The sequence below is a fragment of the Canis lupus genome, chromosome 30, assembly GCF_003254725.2.
Source record: "Canis lupus dingo isolate Sandy chromosome 30, ASM325472v2, whole genome shotgun sequence".
Taxonomy (NCBI): domain Eukaryota; kingdom Metazoa; phylum Chordata; class Mammalia; order Carnivora; family Canidae; genus Canis; species Canis lupus.
In genome coordinates, this window is record NC_064272.1 from 36,372,179 (window position 1) to 36,392,260 (window position 20,082).

The 20,082-nt window shown below is 44.1% G+C and overlaps 1 protein-coding gene across 3 annotated transcripts in view; it reads right to left on the minus strand.

Moving 5' to 3' along the window:
• Window positions 1-19,181, minus strand: part of ADPGK (ADP dependent glucokinase) — a 32,393-nt gene extending 13,212 nt beyond the window's left edge. For 2 of the 3 annotated variants that reach the window (XM_025472242.3, XM_025472241.3), the window contains exons 1-3: window positions 18,887-19,180; window positions 10,941-11,166; window positions 7,322-7,384 (exon numbers count right to left, since the gene is read on the minus strand). In XM_025472242.3, the coding sequence (XP_025328027.1) occupies window positions 7,322-7,384; window positions 10,941-11,166; window positions 18,887-19,113 (516 nt within the window). In that variant the 5' untranslated portion in view covers window positions 19,114-19,180. Of the gene's footprint in view, window positions 1-7,321; window positions 7,385-10,940; window positions 11,167-18,886 lie in introns of all 3 variants that reach the window. The other variant, XM_049104345.1, reaches the window with a different exon arrangement.
• Between the last annotated feature and the right edge of the window lie 901 nt (window positions 19,182-20,082).

Consider the following 20,082-nt stretch of genomic DNA (forward strand, 5'->3'; position numbering starts at 1 on the left):
TTAGTATCCAAAATCTATAAAGAACTCAAACTCAACACACAAAAAACAAATAATATGGTTCAGAAATGGGCAGAAGACATGAATATTTTCCAAAGAAGACATCCAGATAATTAACAGACATGGGCAGCCGGGTGGCTCAGTGGTTTAGCGCCGCCTTCAGCCCGGGGTGTGATCCTGGAGACCCGGGATCCAGTCCTGCATCGGGCTCCCTGCACGGAGCCTGCTCCTCCCCCTGCCTGTGTCTCTGCCTCTGTCTCCATGTCTCCCATAAATAAATAAATAAAATCTTAAGGGCAGCCTGGGTGGCTCAGTGGTTTAGCGCTGCCTTTAGCCCAGGGCCGGATCCTAGAGACCGGGGATTGAGTCCCACATCGGGCTCCTTGCATGGAGCCTGCTTCTCCCTCTGCCTGCGTCTCTGCCTCTCTCTCTGTGTCTCTCATGAATAAAATAAATAAATAAATAAATAAATAAATAAATAAATAAATAAATAAATAAATCTTAAAAAAAAATTAACAGACATATGAAAAGATGTTCAATAGCATTCATCAGGGAAATACAACTTAAAACTACAATGAGCTATTACCTCACAACTGTCAGGATGGCTAGACTGAACAATGCCAGGATGCAAGAGAGAAGGGAATTCTCTTACACTGTTGGTGGGAATGCAAACTGATACAGCCACTCTGGAAAACAGTATGGAGGTTCTTTACAACGTTAAAAATAGAAGTACCCTATGACCAAACAATTGCCCTACTAGGAATTTACCCAAAGGATACAAAAATACTGATTTAAAGAGACAAATGCACCCTGTTTATAGCAGCATTATCAACAATATTTAAATTATGGAAAGAGCCCAAATGTCCATCAGCTGGTAAATGGACAAAGAAGTCGTGGGGGTTGTATGTATCTATACACACAATGGAAGATTACTCATCCATAAAAAAAAAATGAAATCTTGCCGTTTGCAACAATGTGAACGAAGCTAGAGTATATTATACTAAGTGAAATATGTCAGAGAAAGACAAATACCATATGATTTCACTCATATGTGGAATTTAAGAAATGAAACAGATGAACATAGGGGTAAAAAAAGAGAGAGGTAAATCATAAAACAGACTCTTAACTATAGAGAACAAACTGAGGTTTGCTTGGAGGGAGGTGAGCAGGGGGATGGACTAAATGGGGGATGGGTATTAGGAAGACACTTCTGAGGATTCTGTATGTAAATTTTGTTTTTGTTTTATTTATTCATGAGAGAGACAGAGAGAAAGAGAGAGAGAGAGAGATGCAGAGACACTGGCAGAGGGAGAAACAGGCTCCATGCAGGGAACCCAACATGGGACTCGATCCTAGGTCTCCAGGATCACGCCCTGGGCCAAAGCAGGCACTAAACCGCTGAGCCACTCGGGCTGCCTGTTAATTTTGTATGTAAGTGACAAACTCACAGAATTCTACTACTGAAACTAATATTACACCATATGTTAACTAACCGGAATTGAAAAAGAAAACAGCTAAGAATGATGGATAAAACAAGATTAAAAAAGAAAACAATAAAATTTCAAATGCGCATGTTCTGGCAAGATAGTTAGAAATCCTGACTCTGGAAAATAAGGCAAGAATCTAGACATTAGAAAAAAGAATCGTTCACCACAACCAAGTGGGATTTATTCCAGAGATGCAAGAATGGTTTAATTTCTGCAACCAATCAGAAGACAAAATTAATATAAAAACTTTCAACAAAGTGGGTACATTGGAAACATAACTCACCATAATAAAGGCCATCATATATGACAAACCCACAGCTATCATACTCAATGGATCAGGAACAAAACAAGGATGCATCTCTTGCAACTTTTATTCTAGTACTGGAAGCCCTAGCCATAGCAATCAGAGAATAAAAAGAAATAAAAGGCATGCAGACTGTAAAGGAAGAAGTAACACAGTCACTATTTGCAGATGACATAATACTACATATAGAAAACCCCAAAGACTCCACCAAATAACTGTGGGATCTAATAAATGAATTCAGTAAAGTGGCAGTACACAAATACACAAAAATCTGTTGCATTTTTAAACAGTAACTTGCAGAAAAATTAAGGAAAAAAAATCACACTTATAATTGAATCTAAAAGAATAAAATGTCTAGGAATCAATTTAACCAAGGAGGTGAAGAACCTATACTCTGAAAACTATAAAATATTGATGAAAGAAACCAAAGAAGACATGAATAAATGCAAAGATTAATATCATTAAAATGCCCATACTACCCAAAGCAATCTACAGATTCAATTCAATCCCTATTTGCTATACCAATAACATGTTTTCACAGAACTTGAACAAATAATACTAAAATTTATATAGAACCAGAAAAGACCCGAATAGCTAAAAGCTGGAAAATCACACTCCCAGATTTCAGGCTATACTACACAATACTATAATAATCAAAACAGTATGGTACTGGCATAAAAAAGATCAATGGAACAAAATAGAGAGCCCAGAAATAAACCCACGATTACATGGTCAATTAATATATGACAAAGGAAGCAAGAATATAATACAATGGGGAGAAAACAGTTTCTTCAACAAATTAGTTGGGAAAACTGGACATTTACATGCAAAAGAATGGAACCGGGCCACTTTCTTACATCATATACAAAAGTAAACTCAAAATGGATGCTCAATATCACTAATCATCAGGGAAATGCAACACAAGTCAAAACCATAATGAAAGATCACCTCATACCTTTCAGAATAGCCAGTATCAAAAAGAAATATCAAGTATTGACAAGCATATAAAGAGACTGATGTACACCACTGACAGGAATGTAAATTAGTACAGCCACTGTGGAAAACAGTACAGTACAGTTCCTCAAAAAGTTAAAAATAGAAATACCATATGATCCAGCATATCTACTTCTGGGTATTTACCCAAAGAAAATGAAACCACTAATTCTAAAAGATATATTTATGGGGTGCCTGGGTGGCTCAGTTGGTTAAGCATCCAACTCTTGATTTTAGCTCAGGTCTTTTTTTTTTTTAAGGTTTTATTTATTTATTTATTTATGAGAGAGACAGAGAGAAGGAGACAAACAGGCAGAGGGAGAAGCGGGCTCCATGCAGGGAGCCCGATGTGGGACTCGATCCCAGGACTCCAGAATCACACCCTGGGCCAAAGGCAGGTGTTCAACCGCTGAGCCACTTAGGTGTCCCTTAGCTCAGGTCCTGATCTCAGGGACATGAGTTCAAGCCTGGAGTTGGGCTCCATGCTGGTCATGAAGTCTACTTAAAAAAAAAAAAAGAAAAAAAAAAAGGTTTATGTACCCCTATGTTCACTGCAGCATTATTTACAATAGCCAAAAGATATGGAAGCAACCTAATAACCATTGATAGATGAATGGTTAAAGATTTGGGACGGACACACACCCACCCACCCACCCCCCCCCACACACACACGATAAAATACTACTCAGTCATAAAAAAGAATGATACCTTGCCATTTGCAACAACATGGACGGACCTACAGGACATTATGCTAGTGAACAAGTCAGAGGAACAAATACCACATGATTTTACTCCTATGTGGAAACTAAAAAAGCAAAACATATGAACAAACAAAAGTCCTAAATACAGAGAACAAACTCATGGGTGCCAGAAGGAAGGGTGTAGGGGATAGGTAAAATTGGTAAAGGGGATCAAAGGGTACAAACTTCCAGTTGAAAATAAGTCACAGGGATTGAAAACATAGGAAATATAGTAGAAAATATTATAATATCTTTGTATAGTGCCAGATGATTATACTTATCACGGCAATCATTCTGTAATGTATGTAAATGTCTAATCACTACCTTGTATGTCTGAAAGCAATATTGTTTGTCAACTGTCCTTCAATTAAAGAAAGAAAACCAAGATGAACTTCCCAGGAACAAAACAACCCAAATTACAAATATCAATAGTGAGCGAGTTAACATCACTACAGAGTCTACCGATCTTAAAAAGGATAAGAAAATATTACAATTAATTTTATGCCAATAAATTCAACAATTAGATGAAATGGACAAATTCCTTGAAAGATGAAACTATTAGAGCCTACTCAAAAAATACAAAATCTGAATTTCTCCAGATCTATTAAAGAAATCAAATTTGTTGTTAAAAACCTTCCCACATCAAAAACTACAGGCCTAGAGGGTTTCACTGGTGAATTCTACAAACATTTAAGAAAGGTATCATACCAATTCTACATAAACTCTTTTTAGAAAATACTGACACATTTCCCAACTCATTCTGTAAGGTATTACCCTGATACCAAAGCCAGGCAGATATACAAGAAAAATACAAACCAGCATCCCCCATGGAAACTATGCAAATTTTTAAAGCAAAATTTTAGTAAACTGAATCCACCAATATATAAAAAGGAAAATACATCAAAACCAAGTGTGGTTTATCCTAAGGATACAAGGTTAGTTTAACATTTGAAAACCAATGTAATTACAACATATCAAACTAAAAAGTGAAAACTCTTCATTTGACCAAACCCAACATCTACTCCTAATCTTGGCTAAATAACATAAAAACATTTTTTTATAGGCACTCTTTCTCCCTGAAATCTAGTTTCTAGTCCACTAAATCTGCCTTTGCTATATTCACCAGGGTCGACTTCTGAGATGCAATATAGCATGGCCATTAAAAGTGTGGACTCTGAGCTCTACTCCTTACTAGGTATATGACCTTGAACAGTTCTAACTTCTCTCGTGCCTCATTTTTCCTATCTACAAAATGAGGATAATAATAGACTTCTCTTATAGGGCATTATAAGATTAAATACATTAACATATGCAAACCACTAAAAACAGTGCCTGACGTATAGTAAGAGCTATGTAAGTGTTAACTATTATTTTTATTATGATTGGAAAATATCTAGTCCTTAATCTCTGGTTGTTCTCAGATAATCACTCTGTCCATGTAGAGAAGCATTTTAGCAGATTAAACTAATAGAGCAGTATGGGGTGGCGAGGCCATGGCACAGCCGAAGTTTGAATCCTGGCTCAATCATTTCCTGGCTATGTGTCCTGGGGCACACTACTTAACCTCTCTGGACCTCTTTACTCATGTTTAAAAGGGTGATAATAGGGGCAGCCCCGGTGGCGTAGTGGTTTAGCGCCGCCTGCAGCCCAAGGCGTGATTCTGGAGACCTGGGATTGAGCCCTACATTGGGCTCTCTGTGTGGTGCCTGCTTCTCCCTCTGCCTGTGTCTCTGCCTCTCTCTCTCTCTCTGTCTCTATGAATAAATAAATAAAATCTTTAAAATAAAAAAATAAAATAAAATAAAATAAAATAAAATAGTAAAAGGGTGATAATACCTTACTTCTTCAGATTGTTGAAAGGATTGTGTAGATATCTCTTTTCTTTCCTCAAATTCCTACAAAGGCCAGACTTATTTTACCAGGATGCCTTCCAATTGAACTGGCTATAGGCCCAGCCTTTCAAGAAACCAACAGCAAATGCTGGCCTCTGAAGAGGTCAGTATTGAAAGGTAAATCTTATATTCACCTAGGACTTCTAGGGTGTTGTCCTCTCAGAGGCCAGAATTACCTCTCAGGGTCATGAGAATGGCCTTTTGGGGACCAGGATTCTGATGGCAAGAGCCTGGGCTCCAATGAGCTTCAAACTGATCTTCTTTTCTATCCATTAACCACTGGTATTTCTGAAAGTCAGCCCTGAATTTCTAATCTCTACTTGGGAGTTAATTACCACCTATAAAGACAGTGGCTGCAAAAAAAAAAAAATCTCTATTTTCCACCCTAATATCTCATGAAAACTTTAATTCTTATTAAAATGCCAACATTCATACTTTAATATACTTTCTACATCTATGCACATCCATCTCTTGGATGTAGTGTGGCTCCTTATGTGTTTTTTCCCTTAAACAGCTGATTATCTGTATTTCAGGGTATCTGTAGGGTTTTGATTCTGTGTCCCCGACCCGTATTTTTATTTTCAGGCTGGTTCCCTCAAACCTGAGGACCATTCATGGTTTCCCCCATCTGTTACCAGTAGCCACATCTATTCTGCAGTTCTCAAGTTTGTTTACTCTGGAATCATCTTTGTCAAGCCTATCTTCTTTGTCCTCACATACGGTCTAGCACCAAGTGATTTCAATTTATTTATTTATTTAGTTATTCTTTATTATTATTATTTATTTATTTATTTTGAGAGAGAGAGAGACAGCAAGAGGAGACTGCACACACACAGGAGGGAAGGGGGAAAGGGGGAGAGAGAATCTAAGCAGGCTCCACACCCAGCATGGAGCCCAACGTGGGGCTCAATCCCATAACCCTGAGATCATGATCTAAGTGGAAACTGAGTCAAAACGCTCAACCGACTGAGCCACCTAATAACACCTGAAGTGAGTCCATTTTTAGTAGGCTTTAGATACATGTTTCTCCCCTTCTGGCTGCTCTAATCCAAACCTTAATCATTTTACAGTTGGACTCCTTGCTGGCCTCCTCCCCTCAGACCTACTTAACTCATAGCAGAGGACCTTCTTAGTCACATGTCATTTTGAACATAGCAGTCATTTTCAATTCTGTTTAAACCAAATGATTTAAGACTTGAAGACACCGCTCTACTGACCTCTATCTAGAGGCCTTCATTTCCAACACTCTGGATTCAGGCTCATCAACACAGCCAAGTATGTTTTTTCCCTTCACTGTGTGTTCCCCAGTCCTGGATACTGATTCCAGAGCCCAAAGCCTCTTAACCATCACGTGATAAAGTATTTAAGAATGTGGGCACTAGGGGATCCCTGGGTGGCGCAGCGGTTTGGCGCCTGCCTTTGGCCCAGGGCGCGATCCTGGAGACCCGGGATCGAATCCCACATCAGGCTCCCGGTGCATGGAGCCTGCTTCTCCCTCTGCCTGTGTCTCTGCCTCTCTCTCTCTCTCTGTGACTATCATAAATAAATAAAAATTAAAAAAAAAAAAAAGAATGTGGGCACTAGAGTCATAGGTTAGAATAGTTCCATTTCTGATTAGTTGTGACCCTCTATGATTCAAGCTCCACGTGGAGTACCAACCACAGCACCAACTAGCCTCAGCTGTTGCTAGAACTGAGATTATCTATGTAAAGCACCGTCCAGCACACAGTAAGCACTAAAGAAGCATTAGCTATTATTCCGGTCTCACTATTACTATACTGGCTCCTAACAAGAGACCTAAGGTCTGGAACATACTAGGTGGTCCATAAGATGAATATTCATTCTTGCTCCTGAAATTATTGAAACACTAGTGAAAGATACAGGTTTTAATTTGGGAATTTGACCTACCTTTAACTCTGAGTTGGCTGCAAATTTCTGTCCAATTAAAGCTGCATTTCCTCCTACATAGTGCTGTAAGATAGTTCAAGGTTATTAGACAGTACTTCAGCAAACCATGTTACCCAAGCTTAGCAATTTCTTAGTTTATTGAATTTATAGTCTTTTTTTTCCAAAAAAAATTGGTGGCTGGTTTACAACAATGACACATAGATGAGGTTAATAACATCGTTAACCTCCTAGGTTAACAATGAATTATAAGCAGAGGTGAAAAAAAACAAATACACGAACCATGAAAATTAGTCTAACAGTCTTAACTATAGATCAAACCTGGCCTTGAGCTTCCAGGAAGCCAGGACAGATAAAGGAAACATGAAAAACATGGGCAGATCTTATCTTCTATGCCACAGTCCTACTAAAATGAGTGTATGACTGCGTCACTGTCCTCCTAAAAATCATTCAATCGATACCACAATGAACTAAAATCCAACTCAAAAGTGAGGCATATAGGCCTTTCCTTATCTCCCCTCCCTTCTACCCTCCTCTCCTGTGCTTCCCTCCCACACCATGCTGGCAGCTCTCTGAGCCTGCCTTTCTCTTTGTGCTTTTAGCACATGCTATTCCTCTGCTCAGGATGCCTGTCTTTTCTCATGCACTGGAAAATCCCCAATTACTTCTCAAGAATCAGTTGCACTCACCTCTTCTGCCAGGCTTGCTGTCCCCTTACCTCACTGCCACCTCAGCCTCTACAGCGCCCCTCCCAGACAGGAATACAGATCCCTTGCTACCCCTATACCAAACCTCCGCTAGAGTCCTACCCACTTGGGCTACTGTCATCAGGGTGCAAGACTAGCTCCCTCAGGACAGGACCGGCTGTCTTCTTATAGTAAATGCTCAGTTTAAATCTAGCAATGTTTGTTGCTAGATTTCGAGAAAAAGGTGTTAGAAAACATAAAGGGTTTCCTGGGAGCAAGTCTAAGGGTAAAGGGCCCTAAAATAGAATAATAGTTCCTAAATACCACCTCTCTCAGCTACAGACCTGGTCCTTGAGAGAGAGATGACTCAAGACTGGTATTCCATGTTGCTGACTAAGGATGGATCCATGTGCTCTGGACACCTGACAAGCAGGAGATAAGGCTGATGCTCTATTGTGAAAACTGAGAGGCCTAATCAAGACTCCTACCCGGATGGGATGCCAGCACCTCACCTTCCAGTCCTTGGCAGTATGGAGAGGCACAGACTAAACAATTCAGTTCTAGATTCTAGACCTTGCTTTCATCCTAAGCTTTGTGTTCACCAAAGTCCAGGTTCAGGTAAACAGTTACAGCTTTCTATAGGTAAATTTAAAGCTTTCTGTGATATATAGGCTAAAATTTGGTCTTTTCATGTTAGCATGAATTTTTTATTTGCCCATGATGGCCAGAAGAATTTACTAAAAATCTTGGGGGAAAATATTAAGATTCTATGAAGTGGATTTAAAATTTTTCATGTAATAGTTTTTTTTTTTAAATTTTATTTATTTATTCATGAGAGACACAGGGAGAGAGAGAGAGAGAAACAGAGTCACAGGTAAAGGGAGAAGCAGGCTCCATGCAGGGAGCCCCATGTGGGACTCGATCCCGGGACCCCAGGATCACACCTGGGTTGGAGGCCGCGCTAAACCATTGAGCCACCCAGGCTACCCTCATGTAATAGTTATTAATGACTGTTTTATGAATCTGCTTATGGTTTAAGGGAGTTTGAAAAAACACCAAGTGAAGTGTCACCCTGGAGGAAGGTAAGGAAGTACATTTTAGGACTCATAATTTTAAGAAAGAACTTGGACAATCAAAAAAGCTGGGTGAAGTTTTTATACAAAAAAAAAAAAACTTTTTTTTTGCATTATGAAACAAAAGCCAGGATCAAGGCAGAAAAGAATAGAAACTGAATTAGTGGTTCAAATACTATGACCATAAAGACTTTTTGCAGCAACTAGTCATCATGTTAGAACTACCCAGATTCTTTCATAAGAGATCAGAATCTCAGTGAGCTCAGCTATAAAAATGATTGCAGCTGACATCTTAAAAGCTTGTTGTCTGCTTTACAAACTCAGCTGGGTAACGCCCGTGCCTACTTCTAATGTTCAAATGGGAAGCTTCAAAAGAAAAAAGAACTTTAAAACCTTAAATGTTCTCAAAATAAAAGTGGTCATAAAGGATGGCCTGTGAAAGGTACCAATTAAAAATAGCATTAAAAGAACTCCCTGAGTGGAATGCCTGGGTGGCTCAATGGTTGAGCACCTGCCTTCGGCCCAGGGTGTGATCCTGGAGTCCCAGGACTTGCATCCGGCTTCCCGTGGGGAGCCTGCTTCTCCCTCTGCCTATGTCTCTGCCTCTTTCTCTAAGCCTCGAATGAATGAATGAATGAATGAATGAATGAATGAATGAATGAATAAAACCAAAAAAACCCAGGAACTCTCTAGCAAGAATCACATCCAGACTGAGAAGACTAGCCAAAGCAGGATTTAGGTGAGTAAAAAGAACTGAGGGGTAGAGGGACGCTGAAATAAACAATCAAATTCCAGCCGCAAGAGGCATGAGGGCATGCGTAGCAGTAGGTATGCTAGGGTGAGAGCCTGGGTCTGCAGGCCCAGCTCTGCCTCTTGCTTTGTGAACCTCAAGAAAGTATCTGGACCACATGGACCCCAAGGCTTTATGATCATCATGTGAGCCTGGGGACCCCTAAGTTCTGTCCATCTCTGACAGGTTCCACCCTGTAGGCGAGGAGTTCTCAAAACAGGGTTATCAGAACAAGAGCATCAAGGAAACTTCCCAGAAGGGAAGTGAATTCCTGGGTCCCAGCCTGCACCTACCGAATCAGAAACTCTAAGAGCAGTTGTTTCAATAACCTCTCCAAGTGATTCTGTGTTTCAGGTCTGAGAACCACTGATCTAGACCAGTGCTTCTCAACCAATGCGATTTTGCTTCCCTAAACTCTCCCCAACCCTGGAAACAGGTGACCATGTCTGGAGACATTTTTAACTATTTCAACTAGGGGAGGATGGGAGTGCTACTGCCTGTCATCCAGTGGGTAGATGCCAGAGATGCTGCTGAACATCTTACAACGTGCAGGAGGACAGCCCCTACAACAAAGAATTCTCCAACCCAATGCATCAGTAACACTGAGGTAAGGAACCTGGCTCTGGATCACTCAAGCAGAGGTGAGGATCCAGGCCTCCCTTGTCCATGCCAAAGTTACAACCAGTGCTGTGTGTCTGGCTTTTTTCTCTTGCTCAGGAAGGACTCCGCCATATTATGATTATACCATGTTATTAGCCACAAGCAATATCCAAATAGGAGGAGGCATCTTTACCTTAAGCTTGGGTAATATGAAGAAAGAGCAATTTAATGGATAAACCAAAATTTCAGTCACTATACTTCATCAATGTTGGCTGAACTGAACTGACTAGAAACAGCAGAGTTAATGGAAGTTCAGATACACAGCTTTACAGAAAGGGAAACCAGAAAGAGAATTCCCAACAACCACCCTCCAGAAAGACTGGAGGAAAAGTTGTTTGGTTGCTTCTAGGACCCTTACAAAATGCTATCTTTCCCCACCTTATCTTAATTCACTGCTGGCGAACCAAACAGACCTGGGCTCCTGGGAGCTCGGATGCCATCTGGGCAATGTCCTGGAAAGCTTCCTTATCGCTGAAGAAGCGCTCGGCTGCAGCTCCCTTCCCCATGAAGTGAACGAAAGCTTCCTCCAGATCAGTCCGCGAATGCAGAATGCTGTGATCCTTCCCATTCCCAGGATTCAGGCCAAGCGCCTGCAAGAGCTTCACCCCTGAGAGCACTACATCCACACAGGCATTGACTCTGGAAAGAAGAAGCAAAGAGACAGTGTGAAAGAAAAAAGGAGAGGCACAAGGGCAGGTACTTTGCATCAACAACACAGAAATGTTTCCAGGAACTGTATTCAAACAGAAAAACCAATGAAGCGGATTTGAAACCTCAACTGGGAAATAAACAGCATGTGGCAGAAAGAAGATTCCTTTATCTGGACAAATGTCTTATTAGAATCAGAACACAGGAATCTTTCCAAAAGGATGGCAAACTTTTACACTAGTTGAAAAGATAGGTGCTCAGCATTTTGGAACAAAGCTATCTCAATAACACAAATACAGCATTTCTGAGAAAATGTTGGCAGAGCCCAACTGTCTGGATTCATACTGGGTTTGTGACTTGAGCAAGTCACTTTAACTTCCAGGTCTCAATGTCCTCACTTACAAAATGCTGTTACATAGGTGTCTAATCCAAAGCTGTTTTGAAGATTAAGTTAATATATGTTTAGGAACACTGCTTGGTGGAAAGCAAGCAAAACAGAAGTTTTGGTCAAAAGCCAAGTATCAGATACCTTTCCTTAGGATGGTGGTAAGATACACTAAATACCTAATATCTAAATACTCCCAGCTGAAACTCTTCAAGAGTTGTGGTGCCTTAAAACTGAGGCACACCTACAGTCTTACAACAATTCATCACTTGGCAGGTGTTCACTGGGTGAATCCATGACCTTTAAAAGTTTTGTAAGAAGCCAATGCTGCATTATCTGGATGGCTCCAAGGAACCAAATAATAAAGCACTATGGTTGTCTGGCATGGCTTCTCTATGGTCTGCACAGAAAAGTTCTGGCTTATATTTGTAATGTTACTTTGCTAAATAAAAATCATCCCTTACAAGAGAACGGTTAAATGATTTGGGTAGCTAGAAGAGGACTTCCTGCCCCCACCTCACACTCCCTTTTATTTCTGCCTCTATCTCCTGGGGATGTCATTCTTGCCAATGGGGCTAGATGACCACACAGGTAGCTCGAAGCCTCTGAGAAGGCCAAGGCTCACAGCAGGCTAAAAAAAAAATAGTTCCAGGTGATAAGGATGGCTGGGCTTCCAGGGTAATTTGGAGCAGTTGTAAAAGTAGACAGTATACTCATCAATAGAGAAGGCCCAAAGGACTGGATACTAGTGTCGAATATAGCTACAATGTTTCCCTTCTAATGTCTTAAAAAGAAAAAAACCCTCTTGATCTGGAAATTAACACATTAATTCATTAATGGTGGTAAACTCTAAGAGGAAGGAGACTGAGTAAAGGAGAGAAATTTTATTTTTCACTAGATATATTTCTGATTTTTATAGGCATATATTACTTTTGTCATAAAAAACAATTTTTAAGAGGTTCGAACAGAGGCTAGTCATCACTGATCTCACTCAAGCAAAGTTTATGAGGGCAAGGAAGAGACCCATCTCTCCTAATGACACATGCTGACTGCACCCCCATCATAAGGATTCTATAATTTTTCCTCTATGGATCCCATGCTTTTAAAAAGATTTTTACCTACCAAACAGCATTTAAATACTCAAATTTTCTTATTCTTTTAAAACAAAGATACATACATACTCTGGCCAACTGGAAAAGTATAACCTAAGAGTTACTATGGTTTTCTGTGAATAAAACACATTCACGTGACAGGTGCTTAATATTTAAAACATATTCCTTTCACAGCCCTACATAAACCAAGTACACCTTATAAAACTGGTCTCAATTCCACCACATACAGGGCGTTCTTTATTTCTACTGGATGCAACATTAGATGTCCAAAGGGTAGACTTTTTTTTTTTTTTAAATTTATAGAGAGACACACACACACAGAGAGGCAGAGACACAGGCAGAGGGAGAAGCAGGCATCATACAGAGAGCCTGACGTGGGACTCGATCCAGGGTCTCCAGGATCACGCCCTGGGCCGCAGGCGGCGCCAAACCGCTGCACCACGGGGGCTGCCCCAAAGGGTAGACTCTTAATAGAAATACTCTCCCTGGGTTCTCAGAAAGAAGTAGATTCCCTAGTTTCAGACATGTGCAAGGTTGGACAGTGAGTGATACTATTTCCACCAAACAGCCGTATCCGGAAAATGTCTCCTAGTGGATTTGGGTCCTGATTCTGGAGAGCAAAAGTTCAGACGCTGAGGGAGGGATTCCCACATTTGCAAACAGTGGCTTGCACAAACATATCACCTTCATCTCCAGTGATACACTGAGACCCTGAACAGGGTCTGATTCTTTAAAGATGAGAATGGAGAAGTTTGCAAAAGTTCCAAAAAAAAAAAAAAAAAAGGAGCAAAACCAAAAGCAGCAATGTTCAGCATATGTCGTAACACAACATAAAGCCCAACAGAACTAATTTTGAGTAAAAAATGTAACTACAATAGGAATATTTTCCACCCTTCCTTCATCACGTCATGAAAAAGACTTACAAAGGAAAAAAATGTATTCAGTTGCTTTCCATAATAAAAATAATTGAACCTCTATGTGCCAGACACCAAACTAAGTACTTCTCCATGTGTTTTCTAGTTATACTTTAACCAGAGCAAGAAACTTCCTCTGCACTTACCTCAATTCAACAGCATCCAAAATGTAAACAAGCACATTACCTACGGTGCTTTATTATCCAGGGAATTAAAAGGGAGGGAGCAAAAGAACCAGAAGACAAAATTATGCTCATTTGACTTTAGGCAGAATTTCAGAGTTGAGTAAGAAATGTATAAAGGACTATAATGTGAGTTTGGAGAAAAATAGAGACACAGATGAAATAACTGGAAAACAAAGCAAGGCAACAGATGCTGAATGTCCAAATAAGAGGAAGGGCTAGAAGGGCAGGGGAGTCTGGGCTTCCAGGTCTACTGCCAGAGGCTCTTGGGGGTGGGGGAAGGAGGCACAGTTCCCCTTCTAGACTCCAAGTTGTTGTTTTTTTTTAAAGATTTATTTATTTATTCATGAGAAAGGGGGGGGGGGGCAGACACAGGCAGAGGGAGAAGTGGGCTCCATGCAGAGAGCCTGATGTGGGACTTGATCCTGGGTCTCCAGGATCACGCCCTAGGCTGAAGCAGGCACCAAACTGCTGAGCCACATAGGCATCCCATCTTTTTTTTTTTTTTTTTTTAAGATTTTATTTATTTATTTGAGAGACAGGCTCCCCACTGAGCAGGGAGCCTGATTCGGGGCTCAATTCCAAAACCCCAGGATTCTGACCTGAGCTGATGGCAGACACTTAACTGACTGAGCCACCCATGTGCTCCCTAGACTGCAAGTTCTTTAAAGGCAAGGATGGTGGTTCTCATCACCTCACTTCTGTTTCATTACCTGTAAAATGTTTCCTTAGGTTCTTCCTAGCTTTAACACTATACCTGAGATACTACAACAGGTAATCATCATCACCATAAGATGCAGAACTGCAGAGAAGAGAAATCAAGACGGGTAGGGGCAGTGGTCTCTGGACTGAGCTCCGGATGCTGCTCTGGACAGAGAAAGAAGGCTGGTATATGAAGCACTGCATGTAAAGCAGGCACTTTCAGACAGACCACACCAATTTGTAAAACGTGGTAAGATAGAGAAGTGGTCACAATGCTTAGAGCTGAGAGAAGTTGAGGTTGAAGGCTGACTACCATGGCAGAGGCCACAGCTACTGGAGCCTAAAATCAAACCCAGATTTATCTGATACTGAAGCCCTCACTGGGAGCATGCACAAGCAAAGATGCAGATGAAGGGATTAACTCTGTATGGATACAATAAGAATGTTGATCTAGTTAGAATGGAGAGTTGAACAGAGGAATAGAGTGAAATAGGTGTCAAACGTCAGGGTGAAGCCAGGAATGAACACTAGGTTTATCATTTACCCAACGAGTCTTTGGCACCAGAGTCCAATTTTGAGGCCGGGGAGGTGGTACGTTTTAGAAAGATGTGGTAGTGGGCTTGCATCTTTTATTCCTCTGGGTCCTTTCCACCAGCTCCTACGCTGGTGCCTCCCAGAATTCCACCCTTGCCATTTACCTCCCTTTCTGGTTCTCTCTCGGGATAATCCCATAGAGTCTCTGACCTCAACTTAACTACTGGCATCTTCACAGCCTGCAAGACTGCTCCTCAATATGCTCCTAAGCTTCGGCCTGTCAGCTGATGGCTCAGCTTCATTTGAAATCCCATAAGCAAGTGCACTGCCCCTTCTCTGAAATCCAACCTGTTATCTTCCAACACAAACTTGTTCCTTTTTCTCAATGTCTCTTATGGCAACAATGTGGCATGAACATGGAGACAGGAACAGGCTTACCTTGTGCCTCTGGTATTTGACAGCTGGGCAATTTTGGGCCAATCAATATTTCTAAGCTCTGGTGTGCTTATCTGTAAAAACTGGATGACAATATCTGTATCTACCTACTTAAGGTTGTTAGCTGTTACTCGATGTTAAAAAACTTGCCATTTTGGACTGCCTTTCTTTACCACATTCAACCTATTAGCAAATCTCACACTTGGCACTACTGCCAATGAAAAAAGGCTCTTTTCTCCCTTCGCCCAGATCCTAAAATGACCTCTTAACTAGGGTCAGGATCCCAAGACTTTCCTCCTTATGGACCACATTAAATTGTACACTGTGAGAGTGCAAATGAATATATGTGTGTGCGTGTTCTACCGAGAACTCAAACCACGACACCTCCTCCTCCAGATGAACTTCTGGTACAAGTACTGCAACTGCTCTCAACTACCCCTTTGCACAACCCCATCTTTAGGCTGAAAATCCCTTTGGGTAATGAAAAATGTTACCAATGTCTGTCTGGTACCCACACAAATGATGTGAAACCGTCAAACAGAACCACTACTCAAAACCCACCCTTTACATCCCCACTAGTTATTCTCAGAAAGATCTTAGCCTCATTTACCTACTTTCACTGCTTTCCCACCACCTGGTATAAAAGGTCCCTCTCTACCAGAAGTTCCTTGCCCTCAACTCAGGCTCAACTTGCTCTTTCTAAACTATGTACCTCACATTTGGTTCTCTCTGCCCAAGTGGACTTACTCCCCTACCCCTGGGTGGAGAAACCCCATTTTCTGTTTCTTCTCCCAGGACCTAAACCATGCAAATCATTATAGCAGAATATATTTTCCAGGATGGACTCAAGATATTCCATCCCACGTGTTCTCTTTACAGACAATCCTCCCATCAAGGTATGTCCTGAGTCCCATCTGCTTGAAACCATCTGCACCTGGGACAGCGGTGGAAGTGATGCTATGTGCTTTTAAGTTTAGGTCATAAAGGGCATTAAGGCTTCTGCCTGGTTGTAGGGACATTCTGTCTCCTTACCCTGCTGTGAGAAAGCTACGTAGCTGTGGCGGACAACCACAATCAACGTTTAAGAGGATTCCAATCCCAGACACAATCTGACTGAAACTGCGGGAGACCTCGAGTCAGAACTGCCTAGCAAAGCCTGAGTCTCAGAATCATGAGAATACACCAAATAACCATGTTTTAAGCTACCAAGTTTTGGGGGGATTTGTAGATGTAGCAATAGTAAATGGAAAACCTCACCCTGGGAGGAATTAGCAATCCTGGGAGGAATTAGCAATCTTTTGGAACACAAGTCTACTTTTTTTTTTTTTACCACTAGTTCTGCAAAGCACTTTTCACAATTGTTGTAAACAGCACGGTGTGACCCTGTCCCCCCATCAATTCATATATTGAAGCCCTAACCACAAATGTGTCTGTTTTTGGAGACAGGGACTATTTAAGGAGACAACTAAGGTTAAGTGAAGCCATTATCCAAGAGGACTAATGTCCATATAATAAGAGGAAGAGACATCAGGGGTGTGCACCCAGAGAAAAGGCCATATGGTACACCTGCAAGGAAGGAAGAGGACTCCATGGAAACCAACCTTGCCAGCACCTCCCCTTGATCTGAGACTATCAGCCTCTAGAACTGTGAGAAAATTTACGTTAAGCCACCCAGTCTGTGGCACCCTGTCATGTCTGCCCCAACACTAATAGTGAATATATCTAGTTTCATCAATTGGGGTGGGGACCTTGTTTCACCCATTTCTGCATCCTCAGAACCTAGCACAGACCTGACACGTATTACGTAGTCGCTGATAGGTGTGTAAAGCCAGGGGGAATGCTTCAGACACTGATAAGGAGGGGCGCCTGGGGGGCTCAGTCGGTTAAGCGTGTGACTCGATTTCAGCTTAGGTCATGATCCCAGAGTTTTGGGATGGAGCCCCATAGTGGGGTCGGCTGCCTGCCCCCCGCCCCATGCCCCTGTTCTTTCTCTCAAAATAAAGAAATCTTGAATGAATGAAAGGAAGGAAGGAAGGAAGGAAGGAAGGAAGGAAGGAAGGAAGGAAGGAAAGAAGGAAGGAAAGAAGGAAAGAAGGAAAGAAAGAAAGAAAGAAAGAAAGAAAGAAAGAAAGAAAAGAAAGAAAGAAAGAAAGAAAGAAAAGAAAGAAAAGAAAGAAAAGAAAGAAAGAAAGAAAGAAAGAAAGAAAGAAAGAAAGAAGAAACAAACCCTAATAAGGAAGTGAAAGGGCCTGAACTTGAAAAAAGAGGTAAAGGAGACACATCGGAAGAAACGATATGCTGATTAGGAGGAAGAAAAAAAAAAAAAAAGCACTATTGGGTCCCCGCCCAGCTCAGCACCTGGAGCATGCAACTCTTGATCTGGGGATCGGGTGTGAGCCTCACACTGGGTGTAGACATTACTTAAAGTATCTTAAAAAAAAAAAAAAAAAAAAAGGAAAAACAAAATTCCTGACATTTGCATGCTTTTTACATAAGACACCACGCAAGACTGCCGTTATCTCCCTTAATCTTCAGGGTAACTTGGCTCTTCCTTAGCCTTGCCCCAGCACTCACAAAAACTAGCAGAGTACTTCGCAGAAGGCCTGCCCCCCCCCCCTTTTTTTTTTTGGTACGGTGCTTCTGAGTTGATGGTTAAGTTATTTAAGTCGAAGCGAGACTGGGTTTAAAGTCGGTGCGAGGGTGACAATTACACTTCTGCAGAGGGATACAAAGAAGGGAGGCACTGGCGGTGCGGGGGTGGGGGGGGTGGGACCCTCAACATGCGGTGTCACTGAAGAGGCGGAGGAGGAAAGGGCTTTCAGGGAGAAGAGGGCATGTTTCACGCACGGAGGGCTGGAGGGAGAGGCCAACGACGCCTAAGTCCCCAGGGAGCGCTGGGAGCGAGCGCGCTCGGCACAGTGGCGGTCCCCGAGCCACGGTGCTAAGCAAGGGGGCGGGAGGGAGATGAAGTCGGTGGCGCGCTCGAGAAGTTCAGAAGAGGGCGAGAGCCGGCAGAGCGGTGTAAGGAAGACCAAGCGTCTGACCGCAAAAGAGGCAGCTGCCCGAGGAGGAGCCGAGACAGGAATGGAGGCGGCTGGAGGGCGTCGGGCTGCGCGGGGTTCGCGGGAGGCTGTCAGGCGGGTCCCATCGAGAGGAGACGCGGCTGCGGAGAAGCCGGGCGGGAGGCGGCGGCGTCCGGGGAGTCCTCGCTGCAGTGACGGGCCGGGCTGGGCCGGGCCGGGCCGGTCCCAGGCATCCGGCGCTTCCCGCCAAGGAGGCGGCGCGGACGCCAGCGCCGAGGGGCCTCCCGGGGGGGCGCCCGGGAAGCCCCGTCTCCGCGCCGCTCTCCCTCCCCGTCCCCCAGCCGCCCGGGCTCCGCCGCGGCGGCCCTCGGAGCGCCCGCGCCTCCTGCAGAGACCGCGAGACGCAGGCCCCGCAGGCACTCACCCCACGGCCACGCGGCGCCAACGCCGGGCCGGCCGGACGATGAGCGCGTCCCAGGCGGCCGCCAAGCGGCCCTCAGGGGAGCCGGGTCCCGGGGGCGCGGGCGCCAGCTGCAGCGAGCTCCACAGCGAACGCAGCGCCGAGCCGGGCAGCTGCGGCTCCAGCAGGAGGACGCAGCCCACCGCCAGCGCCAGGAAGCCGGCGTACGCAGAGCCGCGCCACAGCGCCATGGGGACGGAGCAGCCGCGCCCGCGGGCCACTGCTTTCCCGGCCCGCGCCTCTTCCGTCTCGGCGTGCGCCGACGTCAGCACGCGCCACGTCACGCCGGCGCGCCGCGGCCCCCCGAGGGGCGGGGTCTGCGCGGCTCCCGGGGGCGGGGTCTGCGGGGCGCGCGTGCGCGCTCGGGGGGCGGGGCGGGGTTTCGGCAGAGGCCGGGGCGCGGCGCTGGGTCCCGCGCGGCCTCTCCGCGGTCCGCCGCGACGGTCCCCACCGGAGGGGCGAGGACACGCTCATCTTCCCAGTGCGACGAAGCGGAGCAGCCTCACGTTCCTGTCGGAGCCGGTCCGCGTCCCCTTGGGAGCAGCGCCTCCTCTTGATCCGCCGCTCGGCGTCTGCGGCCCCGCTTCGCCGCCCGCTGGCCGCTTCCTCTTTCTCCCCGGGGGAGCCCCCGGGGCACGCGGGCCGGGGCTTCTGCTCCTCCGAGGGCAGCCGAGGCCTCCGGCCCCTCGAGACCTCTGCCCATCCTCCTGCAGGGTGACCGGATTCAGAGCCTTAGAATAGCCCTCTTGGGGGCGCTGCTCCCTTTGACAATAATCAGGGGGGGAAATGCAGGAATGCACAGAATCTTGTGTCGCGGAGATTACGGATTTGGGTTAAGAAACGCGGGTTTCTCTTCCTTTGCGTGGGGAGCTCCAGCCCGCCCTCCTCGCTGTGCCCTTCTGTGCAGGAGCCGACGTGGAGAGCGGTGAAGCGAGGCCGGTCGCCAGCTCCTTCTCAGCGGCCACCCCGCACGGCCTGGTCTTCTTCCCTGGCCTGTTTCCTTGTGCATCTAGTCCTGCTGGCTCCTGACCTTGGCTTTGTGTCGGATTTTCCATTCTGCCCCTGACCTTTGGACTTGGCAGCGAAACCTTATTTCCCTAGCTTTAATCCTGGGTGATAGGGTTTATGCCCCTAGTCCAACAGCCTGCTCACCTCTCCAT